Source organism: Ursus arctos, unplaced genomic scaffold (assembly GCF_023065955.2).
Source record: "Ursus arctos isolate Adak ecotype North America unplaced genomic scaffold, UrsArc2.0 scaffold_11, whole genome shotgun sequence".
In the NCBI taxonomy this organism is placed as follows: domain Eukaryota; kingdom Metazoa; phylum Chordata; class Mammalia; order Carnivora; family Ursidae; genus Ursus; species Ursus arctos.
Window position 1 is genome coordinate 55,301,335 of NW_026622775.1, and position 14,219 is coordinate 55,315,553.

A 14,219-nucleotide genomic window follows, 5' to 3' on the forward strand; every position below is an offset into this window, starting at 1 on the left:
CACTTAGCATAGTTCATGATAATTTTTTTTTTGAGAGAGAGAATGTAAATGGGGGAGGGGACAGAAGGAGAGGAAGAGAGAATCTTAAGCAGACTCCACGCTCAGAGCGAAGCCCAATGTGAGGCTTCATCTCATGACTCAGAGATCGTGACCTGAGCCGAAATCAAGATTCAGACACTTAATCTACCAAGCCACCCAGGTGCCCCTTGTGATAATTCTTACTTAACAAGCATGTTAAATGACAAAAGAAAAGACACAAGGTATAGTAAAACTATTTTTAAAAAGGTGAAAGCTCCCTAAAAAGGAATGTAATTTGACAAATGCTAAAACATGGAAGGACCTTGAGAACATTATGCTAAGAGAAATAAGCCACACACAATAGGACAAAAATCATACGATTCCACATATGAGGTACCCAGAACAGTTATAGAGACTGTCTCTATAACAACAGTTATAGAGACTGTCTCTATAACAACAGTTATAGAGACAAACTCATAGAGACAGCAAAGCAGAATGGTGGTTGTCAAGAGTTGCCAGAAGAGGGAATGGGGACTTACTGTTTAATGGGTACAGAGTTTCAATTTGGAATAACAAGTTTTACAAATGGATAGTGGTGATGCTTATTCAACAATATGAATGTACTTAATGTCACTGAATTTTACCTTAAAAAATGGTAAACTTTATGTATATTTTACTACAATTTAAAACAAGATAAATGAATAAGCAAGCAAATAAAAAATAATGGAAAGATTAGGGGAAAAAAAGAAAAATGAAAAAAACGTCAAAAGCTGAGTGGTTCCTTCGCTGTTATAAAGTATGCCTTTAAACAGAGCACCTGGGAGGCAGTGTGAGGTATACAGCATGGCTCACACACTTGGTCCTGAACGGGCTTCTGCCTCTTGGTGGCTTTGTAACCCTCAGTTTTTGTGACAATTACCAAAGGGGGAATTCAAGAAACAGAGGCTTGCTGTACAAAGAAGCTCCACTGATACCCACTGCCAGTCTTCCTGGCTTGTGCTATGATGTTCAGTCTTCCACCTAAATGAACATTTGCAATCTTTTATTTGTATAAATTTTCTATTTCCTTAATTTTCTGGCCTCTCTTGCATTCTCAGTAATTCACACATTTTTGTTGTTGTTTCTAATCTCTCCTGGTACAGCCCAAATTGGACCCCTTGTGGCTCTGGGAGGCACTCTGCCATCACCCTGGTCTGGGTAAGTAACCCGCACTGCTTTCTGCCAGTTGCTACAGCAATCTAATATCCAATTAAGTATTTCACTGGCAAAACCACACTAGCTCGCTTTGTAGCTTTGCTTGAAGTCCAAGTAAATTATATCCATTGCTTCACCCAGTGGGTTCATTGTCACTAACTCAAATTAATCATGCTGGTTAAATCCAACTAACTTTCTGTAAATCTATCTCTATCCAATTTGTGTGTTTCCAAGTGTTCTAGTTTAATCCCTGATCAAAGATCATAGGTTCTTTTCCAATTTAGGAGATGGGTTTATAGGTATGTGATTATCAGTTTAATTCCTAAGCTTCAAAATACACAGAGATGATGTGCTGTGTCTCCTTAAGCCCTTATCTAAGATTTCTTTTTCAGTAGAGGAAAAAAGAAAAGCCTGTCACATATACTTTCTTTTATTGCCATCCCTTCTGAAATATTTTATTTCTATTCTCTCTTTGCAATTTCCTAATTATTTTTTCTCCATTACCTAAAATAGAGCCTAAGATATTTGTTCTGTTATTTCTGCTGTCATCAATTATACATCTTCTGCCTCCAGGATAGAGCATTGCTTGCTTGTTTTCCTCAGCCTCTCTAACAAACACAAAAGGATCCTTTTGTTCCTCAGAGAATTGTCTCAGCTGACACCAAGACCTGTCAACACACCTCAAGGTTCAGCCTTTCTTACTGTGAGACTGCTTAAGTCTTTGTGTCACATGAATCCTCCTTTCCATTGAAGGCACTGGCTGCCCTACTCACATTCTTTTACTTTAGATTTATGGGGCAGAGTCATGGTTTGAGGGGAAATTTTATGCTTGCTCTCATTATAATCTGTGGGGGAATCCTATCTTATACTGTACCAATACTATACAATGAGAACTACTTCTATGAAATTCTATTAGTAAAAATTCTACCAGAAGAACCCCAGGCTTCTGCACTTGGCCTGAGCAGGAGCTGTTGATATTTACATTGTGAATCAAGGACTCTTAAGATCCTGAAATACTTTCCAAATCATACTGATGTGAACGTTATTCTTCCCTTCATTTTTAGCAATAAGTACTTTTTATTATGTTAAAAATTTTGAAATATCAAAACAGATAATCCGTAAATGATATACTTGGTAGCTTTCTACTAACCAAAAAATTTCATTCCCAGTGGATAAGTTGTTTTCCTGTACAACTTGTTTCCACACATTTCCCCTATTGTTTTTATGATCAGGCAGACCTAAGAATACACGTTAAATAAATATGATCACCATCATTGTATGAAGGCAAAGGGGCTGTGAAAAGTTGGTCAGGCTGGCTATTATATTTAATATTCCATTGAACATATGGATTATAAAAATATAAACTCGAGCAGAAATCTTCTCCAAAGACCCCCTTTTTCCACTTGTAAAAATTGAAATGGTTATATGAAAAACCTGCCAGAGAATTCCAGCGTGCCCGTGCCCATCTGTTCTGTCATTAAATTCTCCATGTTCCCTATCTGATGTGCGTTCCCTGCTCCCTGAACCACCATCACCTGTCTGCATTAGAGATTTCTCCTTTTCAGATGCATTGAACAGCGGGAACCTGCTGTTAGAAATGAGCTCCTCTAAGAGGAAAGGGCCGGAATGCAGAAGCCACAGAGATTGAGGACATCTGGCAACTGAAAAGGAATGCATAATGGGGGAGGGAGGCAGCAGTGCCAGAGCCAGTGCCTAGGGAGAGGCTGGGCAAAATGAACTATCACTCAGAACAGTCACACAAACACCACAAATGACAGGGAAAAGAGAGAGACTCAGGGCATGAAGGAAAAACTGCAGATCAATGCCTGGGGGTGGGAAGGAAAAAAGGAGCCTTTGTGACCAAAAGAAAGTAAACAAGTCCCTGGACTAACTCCAGGGACAGAGGCCCTATCCCTGGAAAGCGGTGTAACACTGCAGGAAAAAAGGTTGACTCTCAGAATAAAGGATTAAGTGAATGCAGGACGAAATTTCAGAGCTTTAACAGGAACACAATAAATGAGGGGAAAGACAGAATGATTTTATTTGTGGGGGGGAACACTTTTTAAGGCAATGGTTCATTTCAAAACTGGTTCTATACGGATTAGAACTACGGAAAATTATTTCACCTCACTATGAAAATATGTAATAAACTGTGTACTTTGTACTTAGTGCATGTAGGTTGTTTGAAGTTTATTCTTTCCCAGTTTATTTTTTGGTAAAAAGGTATGCCCCCCAAATTATAGGAATGAAGACCTCAAATTTTGTGGGCACAAATGTTCATCTTAAATAGAGACTTGAGGTGAATTTAAGTCTTTTTAAAGTATAACATTTTATAGTCAGACTTCAAATCAGTAACTGACAATGCTACCCAAAATGCAACACCTCCACAAATTAGAAATTTGCTTTACTTATAAAATGCAGGTACAAAGGGAATAAAGCTTACAGAAACAATAAAACAATGGCACTTTAAAAAAAATAAATGTTAACCTATTTATGCATTATATGAAAACTGTCCACTATTTTTAGTGTACTTCATGATGTTTTCCTGGCCTACCAACAGTGCTTTTTAAATTCATGTAATCCTAGCAGGTATTTGTCTTACTACAAATATCGTGTTCCCCAGTGTAACTCCTAGAGCCCCACTGGTTGTATCAAACAGATCTGCTCCCATCTGTAATCATTACTCAAGGCCAGAGTCACTAAAACAAGGCTCCTAGCTCCAAGCAGAACCGAACCACGTCACTGTGTCAGGAGGGGAGTCAGGTCTCTGAGAACCGAGCCACACTCTCCCAGCTCAGGAAGAATAAAAAGAGAATTCTCTTAGTTGGCAGAATCTCCAGCTGCTGGACAACTAGCAGGTAATGATGTCAACGTTTAATAAAAACGGCAAGGGATAAACCGAAGGAGCAGCTGCTGGCGATGGAAGAGCAGCAAGAAGAAGGAAGGAGATGTGAACCAAGTTCCAGGGATTAACAAGTTTCATCTGGATACAGCGCTGGAGTGGTTGTCTGGAGAAAATAAACACAGAGGGCTGGAGGCCTAACCCATGAAAGAAACACAGCAAACGGTAAAAGAAAGCCAGAGCTTGACTGTTACTACAAATTCAGTCAAAAAAATTTCGGGGGTTGTGGAAAAGTATCCTGATGTCAGAATAAATACTCCAGCTTAAAGTTTGCTAGGCATTTCTTCGTTTTTCTGGGAAGAACAGTGAACTCACCTCTCACAAACCACAGGTCTAGACTCATTCATGACAGGGCCCAGGGACGAACATGGCTGACGAGGCGGTGGAGCGATGGGAACAGCCGAGTCCAGAGAGCTGGTCTTCCGATGAAGAGCGTCCTGGGTCACAGCAGCGGCCGCGCCATCCCCATCTGTGGGGCAGGAGCCGGCCCTGCCGTGCGCGCCCCCTAGCGGCAGCTCAGGACCCACTGCTCCCTGCAGGGGCAACTCGCAGCCACCAAGCTCCACTTCCAGGGTGGGTGAGGCTGGAGGGGAGGCTCGCGGCTTACGTTTGGTGGAGGCGCCAGAAAGCAACTTCAACAAACCCTTTTTTTCTTTCTAGAAAAAAAAAAGTAAATTAATTGGAGATGGACGGTACTGTTATTATAATCGCAGTTGGGTGTTAAAGTTTTGATTTTTGGTTTGATTTTTTAAAAAAAAGATTTTTAAGTATCTCTACACCCAACATAGGGCTCTAATTTAGAAACCCGAGATCAACAATTGCATGCTCTACGCACTGAGGCAGCCGAATATTAATTAAATAATTAATATTTATTTCTGAGGGTATTTGGTTGTGATCTAGCTCCCAAATCTTGTATAATGTTAACCTAACCTTTTGCCTCTCTTTCTTCACCCTTTCTGCCTGCATATTTTTGCTTGTTTTGGACACTCCAGTGTTCATCACTATCTTCTACTGAGGTAGAATAAGTAGATAAAAAAGAAGTAAAACAAAAAACTCACCAAGTCACATCTCAGGCTTGGTGAAGGCAGAAGCAGACATTTTACGACAAAATGGAAATTTCTGATTATGGATTTAATTTCTTGAAATTATGACTATCTTACCTCTAATTCTTACATGCTGAATTAAACATTATAGCATTTTACTATGCATCCACAGACTTGACTCTCTCTCTCTCTTTTTTTTTTTTTAAGATTTTATTTATTCATTTGTCAGAGAGAGCGCAAGCAGGGGGAGCTGCAGGCAGAGGGAGAAGCAGGCTCCCTGCTCAGCAGAGAGCCCCATGAAGGGCTCTATCCCAGGACCCTGGGATCATAACCTGAGCTGAAGGCAGATGCTTAACTGACTGAGCCACCCTGGTGTCCCCACAGACTTGATTTTTATCATTTACAGGTAGTGATGTCTTGATCAGAGTTAAGGACTAAAACATGTCTCACATGTCACCACCTTGAGGAAATTTAATAAGCCAATAATGACAGAAGTCAAACCATTTTTATTGTGCAAGAATCTCTTGGATTAGAAAGCCAAAACTCCACAAAATTTTATACAAAGCTTCAGTATAATCAAAACCATTTTTATGTCTCTTTGCAAGCAAATGTAGAAAAGAATTTTCTTCCCAGAAATCTTACTCCACAAAAACCATCTCTGGAATCTTTCTCTTTTGACACTTGTTCTTTGCTCTGCTAGGAAAACCAGATCTAGAGGTAACTTTTCTTCATTTCTAAAACCTGTGTCAATGTCCTGATGACCCAACATAGATAACAATCATCATTTTACATCGTTTTACTAAGATGTCAATGACATTATAAAGTCCTCTGAATGGAAACATTGCTTGAAAATAAAACGTTTCATAGAGAAATAATTCTTTAGAAAACTCTATAGGCAAACTCAAACTGGAATCATCAAGGTCCACTAAAAGGGAATAGAATTATGAGGGGCCCACAGAAAGACAGAATACTGAGGAGTTTTTCTTGAGAATATGAGTTAGTTCATACTCAGTAAAAATCCCTTGGGGGAAAATGGTCTGAATCCATAATAACATAGTTCCATTAGAGACAGAATGGCAGAAAAAAGAAGAGACAAAAGTAATGATTTAACCAGATGATGAAAAAGCATTCCAGGGAAAAAGCATCCCAGGAAACTGCAGGCCTCATTTACCAAATACTGTTCACAGTACGAACTAATCCATGGGTTAGAAACAGAGGACAGAGAAGGATGGTGGGGAGCACTGGATTCATTTCTGTACAGCTCAACTCAGGTTGCAGATGAGCAAAACCAATCAACTGATCCCCAACCCCCTTCTCCTCGTTCCAGCCTGAGGAAGACTCTTCTGCATTTTTCTTCAAGGCCTGGCCTTAACTCACCTTTCAGGCTTTTGCTTCATTCCTTAACTTCTCATTTTCCAAGGGGCTATTAATACATTCCACTAAATGACCCTATACCCTTGGACTACCTCTTGAGTGCCTGTATCTCATCCACCCAGTGCCTAGTGCAGAGCTGCACCTACTGAGGCAAGAGGCCAAGACTGAAAGAGGATGAGACAGGTGGGAGAAAGGGAAAAGACTGAGCTAGTTCCAGGGCTAAGGGACCAAGAGAGGACATTTTGCAATTCCTAAATTCCATGGAGATAAAGATTTCCCTTTATACAGTGGCCAGTGAAGTGGGCTGACCAAACGCCTGCCAAAGCTGCTGCCACACTTCTTTAAGGGCACCTGAGGTCTGGAGGGCCGACAAATGAGCTGAGAAAGAATAACGTCTACACTTCTAAGGAGGCAGTCGGCCACAACTTCCAGCTATTCCTGCCATGATGTAAGAAAGCATGCTCTAATCCCTGGACTCCGACAGATCCACTGAGAACATCAAGTCCAGTGATAAATTACAATCTCAGCAAGCCGTGGCTACAGATGTTTCTTAAAAGCTCAGTTCTGGGCACTCAGAAAAATTCAGTTAACTGAATGGTGCTCAGGGAACAGCCTCTAAAGTGATTAAGAAGAAAGATGACTTGGTTCATCTAAAATGATTAAGCACATTAAATACAGCTTGCTTTAATGACTTCTAAGGGATGTGTTATCATCATCAGCTGATGCTGACTACCCACGGAGCAGAAGGCAGAGGATTAGGTGTTATGGCAGGGTGTGGGGGTACGGGGTGGCGGTGCTAAGATGGAAAGGATGCTGCCCTAATTCCACCGAACTGTGCTTTTGATATCACATTCTGATGTTTTCTACATTAGCAGAACAGTGTGCCACTGGAGAGAGAATTTTGCAAATACAGACACTTATCATCTAAGGGCACCTTTGTTTTTTCAAAATCCAACAGCAGAAATGAAAATTATAGATGAATTAATAAAGACTACACTTTAGGAAAGCAATTTTTTAAATGTAGTGTTAGCATGCATGAAAAAGGGACATTATCTTTTAACATGAACCTTAAGAACTCTCCTATGGGTTTTCCAAGAAATTATTCCTAGACGGAATAATGTTTTTATACTCATAATTTTCTCTTCAGAAGATCTGATGATTTAAAACCACACCTCATACATAAAAAGAACTATTTGGGTCAGAAAATAATTACCAGATGATGAGAGAGAGTGATTTTTACATATAAAAATAATTTCTGAACATCACCTAAATAACTTTCTATTAGTCACATCACGGAGGATGAGTACAATATGGGAAACCTCAAGTTCTCCTTCCCAAGCAAAAATAAATTTCCTTTGAGCAACTCATAAAGTTAACCACATTCTACCCAGTGAGTCTTCTTTATTCCTCTCCTTGTCCTCAGATGTACAAAAAAAGTACCAAGAGATGAACAGTCTTACGGGCCATTGTGATAAAAAATCTACACTGTCATATTCCCAAAAATCATTCACTATAAGGGATCTCAAAAGCTTAATTCATGTGATTGTCTAATAATCACTCATTCCTTCAATATTTACTGAGTGTTGAATATGAACCAACAATGTGCTAGGCTCTGGGGATATAATAGTGAACAAGACAACAAAGAGTTCACATTCTCTAGCACAGACATAAACACTGCTGTAAAACAGGCGCTCTGCAGAAAAATAAAGCAGGGTAAGGGGAGAGTGACTGAACAAGGGGTGCTGTCTGAGATGGGAGGCTCAGGAAAGTTTTTTTTTAAAGTGCAGGGAGAGAGGGAAAGGCCATGTGAAATTCTAGAGATGAAATCAACACCACTAGGTTCAAGAATCTTGTTAAATGCTATTATAAGGATTTCCACATTTATTCCTAACACCCAGCTGATGCGACAAGAACCAGCATTATTCTCATTGCGTATACCTCTCTAAGGCTGCCTAAAATCACATTGCTAGTAAGGGGTGGAAGTGGGACTTGACCTAGCCTCTGCTCTTCTCTTCTGAGAGTTGAGCATTGGCAACATCTGTAGAAGCACATCTACTCGATGGAGTGATAAGAGCAGGTATGTTTGCCTGAGGGCTGCACATCATGAGGATCACTCTATATGGAACTGTGCACATATCGGCACTGCCCAGATCCATCCCAGCCAAGAGCAGGGGCAGGAATGGGACTCTGATCACTTAACATGGACAGTGGCTTCTCCTTGAGAAAATGAAGTGGCGAAATTCACAGACCAATTTGTTTTTGACAGCGAAATAAGAACTGGGAGGAAGGAAAATCATATAAGCAAAGAAAGTCATCAGTAGGAACTCTGGGACAAGTGTTCAGAACAGAAGAAAATGGGTATTTATTTTTTAAAGGTTTTATTTTTAAGTAATCTCTACACCAACAACCCCAAGATCAAGAGTCATATGCTCTGACTGAACCAACCAGGCACCCTGAAAATGGGTATTTAAAAACTAGATGAACCTTCTGCTTCAGAAAACCAAGAATAAGAGCAAAGGTCCTCAAACAGCAGACTGCTTGAAGACCTATGGCACCTTAAGGGAGGGAGTCACTAGGACTTAGGGAGTGGGATATTTGAGGCACTAAATGTTGATCTTTTGTGGGCTACTTGTAGAAATGTTATCTTTTAGGAACAAATCTAGGATATGGCAGAGGGCACGAGAACCAACACCTACTGCTGATTGGTATGGGAATAAATGACAATGTTAGACAAAACTTACACTATGAAGGTAGGGAAAGGAAATGGAAGCATAAGGAAAGTGGAGCCTCAGAGATGGTTTCTTTTCTTTCTCTATGTGAGGGTTAAAACTGTTAAACTATTAGAGATTTGATTAGAGGCTCTTCTAATGTCCTAGCAGCCTCCGTTAGCAAACCAAGACCTAAACCTGTAAACACCCCCAGGTTAAGAAATCAAAACCTAAGGATAACCAATCACTAACAGCCAACTGGGCTTTCCCAGATAAGGCAACCACTTAAACTACTGCCAATCAAAAAACCTCCCTGCTCTGCTTTGATGTGTCCTCTACATAATTCCTGCCCCTGGCTCCCATTGGCAGAGTGCTCCTAAGCGCTTCCAGTTTGGCACTGCCTGATTTGAATACGTTTTTACTCAAATAAACTCTTAGAATTTTTATTATGTATCAGTTTGTCTTCTACTAAAACTTAGAAAATATAAGGACAGTCAATTACATAATTGGCGCTGGAAAAAAAAGATTTTATTTTCTGGATAAAAGCGTAACATAACAAAATAATATTTACTGAGGGGAAAAAAGTATATATACACCATAGTATTAATGGCTGTCTTTGAAATCTTGGATCATATTTATGTTTTCTATTTGGATATTTAAATTTTTCTCTCATTTCTAAATAAGTATGTATATTGTATATTTAAAAAAATTTTATAATAAGAAAACACAATAAAACACACACACGCATGCACACATGCAGGAGTATCTCCTAAGGATTGGGAAACTCATTTGCCTGGAGACTAGCTGATCAAATAATGAAGCCTTTAAACTGAACATGCAGGTAGAAAAATGTCCAGATAAAGCTGTTAAACTGATAACTGTAGAAGACATGAGGGATCCCATAAAAAGAAGAATAACAATGGCAGACAGGCCCAGGATTTCAAACAAGAAATAACTGAGATAATGTTTGGAAATATATTGCAGAGTTTCAGATGCTTATTTACTAAACTACAGAACGCAGTTACCGGACAAAATTAGCTAGAGGGACAAAAACTTTTTTTTTTTTTTTTTAAGTCAAGGACAAAAACACATTTGAGATAAGACTTCCAAATAAAATATTGTTCAAAAGGAACAGCTTAGTTAGGCGAGGAGCTGCAGTAGTCCTGCGTGCACACCAGAAAGTTATACGTCTCTATGGAACACCAGTGGCAGCTCACTGCAGACGATTTATGCATAGAGGAAAGGACAGGGCAATCAACAAGCTATCATTTGGGGGACACACCACACACTTTCTAAAGAATTTAAGTAAATGGATGATGCTGATCACAAAATGATGAAAGCAGATAGAGAGAACAAGAGGATTGTCAAGTACCTATATATCTGCTGGAAGTCTCAACTAAAACTAGGGTCCCTATACACTTAGAATCTCTAATGTACTTTTTCCTTGAATTGTTGATAATTTAATCTCACTTTGAATCTAATTCTGATCAACTGGGGGAATGGTAGAGACCAGTAGGGGTGGAAAGCTTCAGTTGGTGAAGCAGAAATATTGAAAACTTCAAAATAAGCACCCAAAGAGACGTTAGCTATAGTCAGATTTGAACTCTGAAGTTTAAAAGAACTGATTTTAAAAGTTCAAAGCAAATATATGCATGACCTGAAACTCAAAAGGAAAGATACTTCAAGAGGAATGGGAGGGCTCTCCAGAATGAAATTCTAACCATACAACTGCAAATTATCTGAGCAGATGAAAATGTGGAGGCATCGAAAGGCACTAATGTGATCCCCCAGAGAGTGGCCTAATGGGCTCAAATTTTTAAAGGACTCGGTACAAAAAGATCAAGAGAAGGAACCATAAGAAAGAACATATCATGGCCCATAACAGCTTAAACCTGAAAAAAAAAAGGGGGGGGGGATAGCCTTAAAATTGTTTGAAACGAGAAGAACAGGAAAGATACAGACCTGCTGTTTGAGATGGATGGTAGTTCTCAGAAGATATGAAGAAAGGGAAGGATAATCTTCAGACTAGAAAGAAAGAACAAACCTTGATAAGAGGGAAATGGGTGAAGAGATTCGGATTTAGAGATCCAATAATTACTTGCCAGGATGAATTCACCCCAGCATACACAGGGAATTAACAGCTAAAACGCAACCAAATAATCTTTGACAGATCCTGGTGAACCTGAGATCAGGTCAACTCAACAGGACAAGAAGGGCATGTGTAATACAAATTTAAAAAAGAAGACAACAATGCACTTTGCAGACTGTCTGGAAAATTCTACAACAGTGTATTAAATGAAAGGAAATGAGACTCTGAGGAGGAGACTCTTCTAGGAGACACTTGCTAACATAAGTAACAGCTAAAATGATGGGGGACTGGGGAATAGTTAGGACGGGAGAATGTAAAAAACATCTGGATTTTGACAGGCATCTGATAAGTTCTCCCATGATATCCTTGTAGACCTGATGGAGGAATGTAGACTAAATGACACTGCAGTCATGTTAATCATGGAATTATTGATTTTATATTAACCAGAAGTCTCCCTGGTGATTCTGGAACATTCAATGAGGTAGGAGATTTAGGAAGGAAAATTTGTAATCTGTGACATAGGGAGTAGTGACAAAAACTTCAGGAGAATAGCCTTAAAAAAGAAGAAAACTCTGAAATAAGTCAAGGCATCATATAGAAAGAAGATGAACAATTTCTGCTGCCCCTCAAATAAAATGGCATGAGACTCTCTGGACCCAGAGCACTCATAGTCAATGAGGGTGTCCAAACAGAAGCCAGTGGCCATCTGTCAAGGATGGGGACTCAACAAGGATAACCCATTAGGTCCTCTAGTAGTTGATGCTGTAACAAATTATCACAAACTTCGTGGTAAACATCAGGTCCTAAAATTAAGGTGTCAGCAGGGCTTCATCCCTTACAGAAGCCCTAGGGAAGAATTTGTTTCCTTGCCTTTTCCAGATTCTAGAAGAAGCTGCTTGCATTTCTTGGCTTGTGGTTCCCTCCTTGAACCACTCTGATCTCTGCTTCTGATGTCACATCTCCTCTGGACCCGATCCTCCTGCCTCCCTTTCAGGAAGATCCATGTGATTATATGGGGCCCATCCAGATAATGTAGATTTATCCCCTCATCTCAAGACCTTTATAAAATCCCTTTTGCCACGTAAGGAAACATATTCTCCTTTCAGGGCTTTGGACTTAGTCATTGGGGAGCCATTATTCTCTCTGGCACAGGTCCCTTTCAAGCCTGTGATTCAATGAATTCTTTCCTGGGAGGGCAGGAGCTGAAGAGTCTCTGTTCTCAGTGACTCACTGTCCCGAAACCTTAAATTCTAAACTACAAGACAACTCTTTAAAGATACTGACAAAGTTGAACATGTCAGCTTGAGTACAAGTTTAATGTAGTTAATTATAAACACTGAACAGATACCAATCTTTTTCAAAAACGCTAAGGTTAACCCAACAATTAAATATTAACTTTTTAGTAGGCTGTAAAGTTTATTTCCTTATAAACCCCTATTTATAGGCTTACCTAACCATTTAAATAGAGCAACATACATTACCACTGAACCAGGTGGCTAAGGGTTTATGACTACCCTAGAGCTTCCCAGAACTGGGCTAGAACTTTAGGAGAAAATGTACAAAATACTGAGGAAAATACAGGATTTTCCTCAGGTTGCTACTTCATTTGATTGTAATACAATTATCCAGACCTTATTATCACTCTTCGATTTCTGTTCACAATTACTCACCATCAATTTCCCTGGCCTCCAACCACCTGTCTCCAAACCCAACCACAGGTTAGTCTTTCAAACACAGCTTTCCATTTATTTTTTCTCTGAAATTCAGCCCCAAATGAGAGATTTTTTTTTAAAGATCTATGAATTTAGAAAATAATTTTTCACCCATATTTCAAGAGGAAAACTGTCCATGCTGATTGTAATCAAATACACTGTAGAAAAAAATGAATCCACAATTAACACTTTTGATCAACAATTTCAATCCTTTTGTATATTAAATATTTTTTTGTAGAACTGACTGAATAGGAAGAATTAAGGACAGCACAATGATGAAAAAATGAGTAACTAAAGGGGAAAGGAAATTCTTCCATGAGATGTAAGCTGCACGAGAAGCGACTAAGTCTTATTCACTGTGGTCTCCCTAAACATACAACACAAGGCCTGGCAACTAGTGGGTGTTTCAGTGCAAAGAATCAAGAATCGAGCACCTGGCATGGTGACTCACACATGGTAAGCACTTGAAGGATTGTTGAACAACGAGTCCTTTCATTAGTTAGAAAGAATGGGACACAACATAAAGCAGAAGAACAGGACGTTGATCTTACTTTATTATCCTTGTCTGGCTTGGTTGCTGAACTGTTCCCACAAGTCAGTGAAGCACTGTCAGGAGAGGTGGGGAGTCCAGCAAGAATGGTCACCGCCCGGCCACTGGGCTCGGTCTCCAGAGAGGCAGTGGTGATGCTCGGACAGGTCAGTGAAGCAGCCGCAGCACAAGCCAGGGGGGCACTGACTCGACCCATATTAACGGCAGCCATGTGGGTGGCAGGGCCTGCCATTGGAGGTGGAAGTTGTGGGGAGGCCAAAGGATGATGGGGCAGGCCCGCAGATGCAGGGCCCAGGCAGGCGGTGTTCTGTACCTGGATGGGTGTCACCGCGGCTGTAGGGCGTTCTTGGTTATGTGCCGCAACTAGTAGACGACAGGAGAGAAAACAGCAAAATTGACTTTCTAATAAATGCTACTCACCAAAACATGACTCATTTCACTACATCAGACCATAATGAAAGGTTGCTATTGCATTTTTACAATAAATAATGGATGTATGCTAGTTTAAAAGCACTTAATGTTAGCTGCGTCCCTAGACGCTGTTTTCCTTCCAGATCAGCTCTTTAGTCTGTTGAGAGCTTGGAAACTTAGCTATAACCCCACGCTGTTCAGTTAGAGAGAAGGTCTTT

The 14,219-nt window shown here is 40.0% G+C and overlaps 1 protein-coding gene across 2 annotated transcripts in view; it reads right to left on the reverse strand.

The window, feature by feature from the left end:
* SH3RF1 (SH3 domain containing ring finger 1) overlaps nucleotides 1-14,219 on the reverse strand; it is a 177,599-nt gene that overhangs the window by 6,344 nt on the left and 157,036 nt on the right. Inside the window, exons 10-12 of one of the 2 annotated variants that reach the window (XM_048212136.2) lie at nucleotides 13,592-13,953; nucleotides 11,202-11,264; nucleotides 4,430-4,770 (exon numbers count right to left, since the gene is read on the reverse strand). In XM_048212136.2, coding sequence (XP_048068093.2) covers nucleotides 4,430-4,770; nucleotides 11,202-11,264; nucleotides 13,592-13,953 — 766 coding nt within the window. The remainder of the gene's footprint in view (nucleotides 1-4,429; nucleotides 4,771-11,201; nucleotides 11,265-13,591; nucleotides 13,954-14,219) is intronic. The other variant, XM_026485595.4, reaches the window with a different exon arrangement.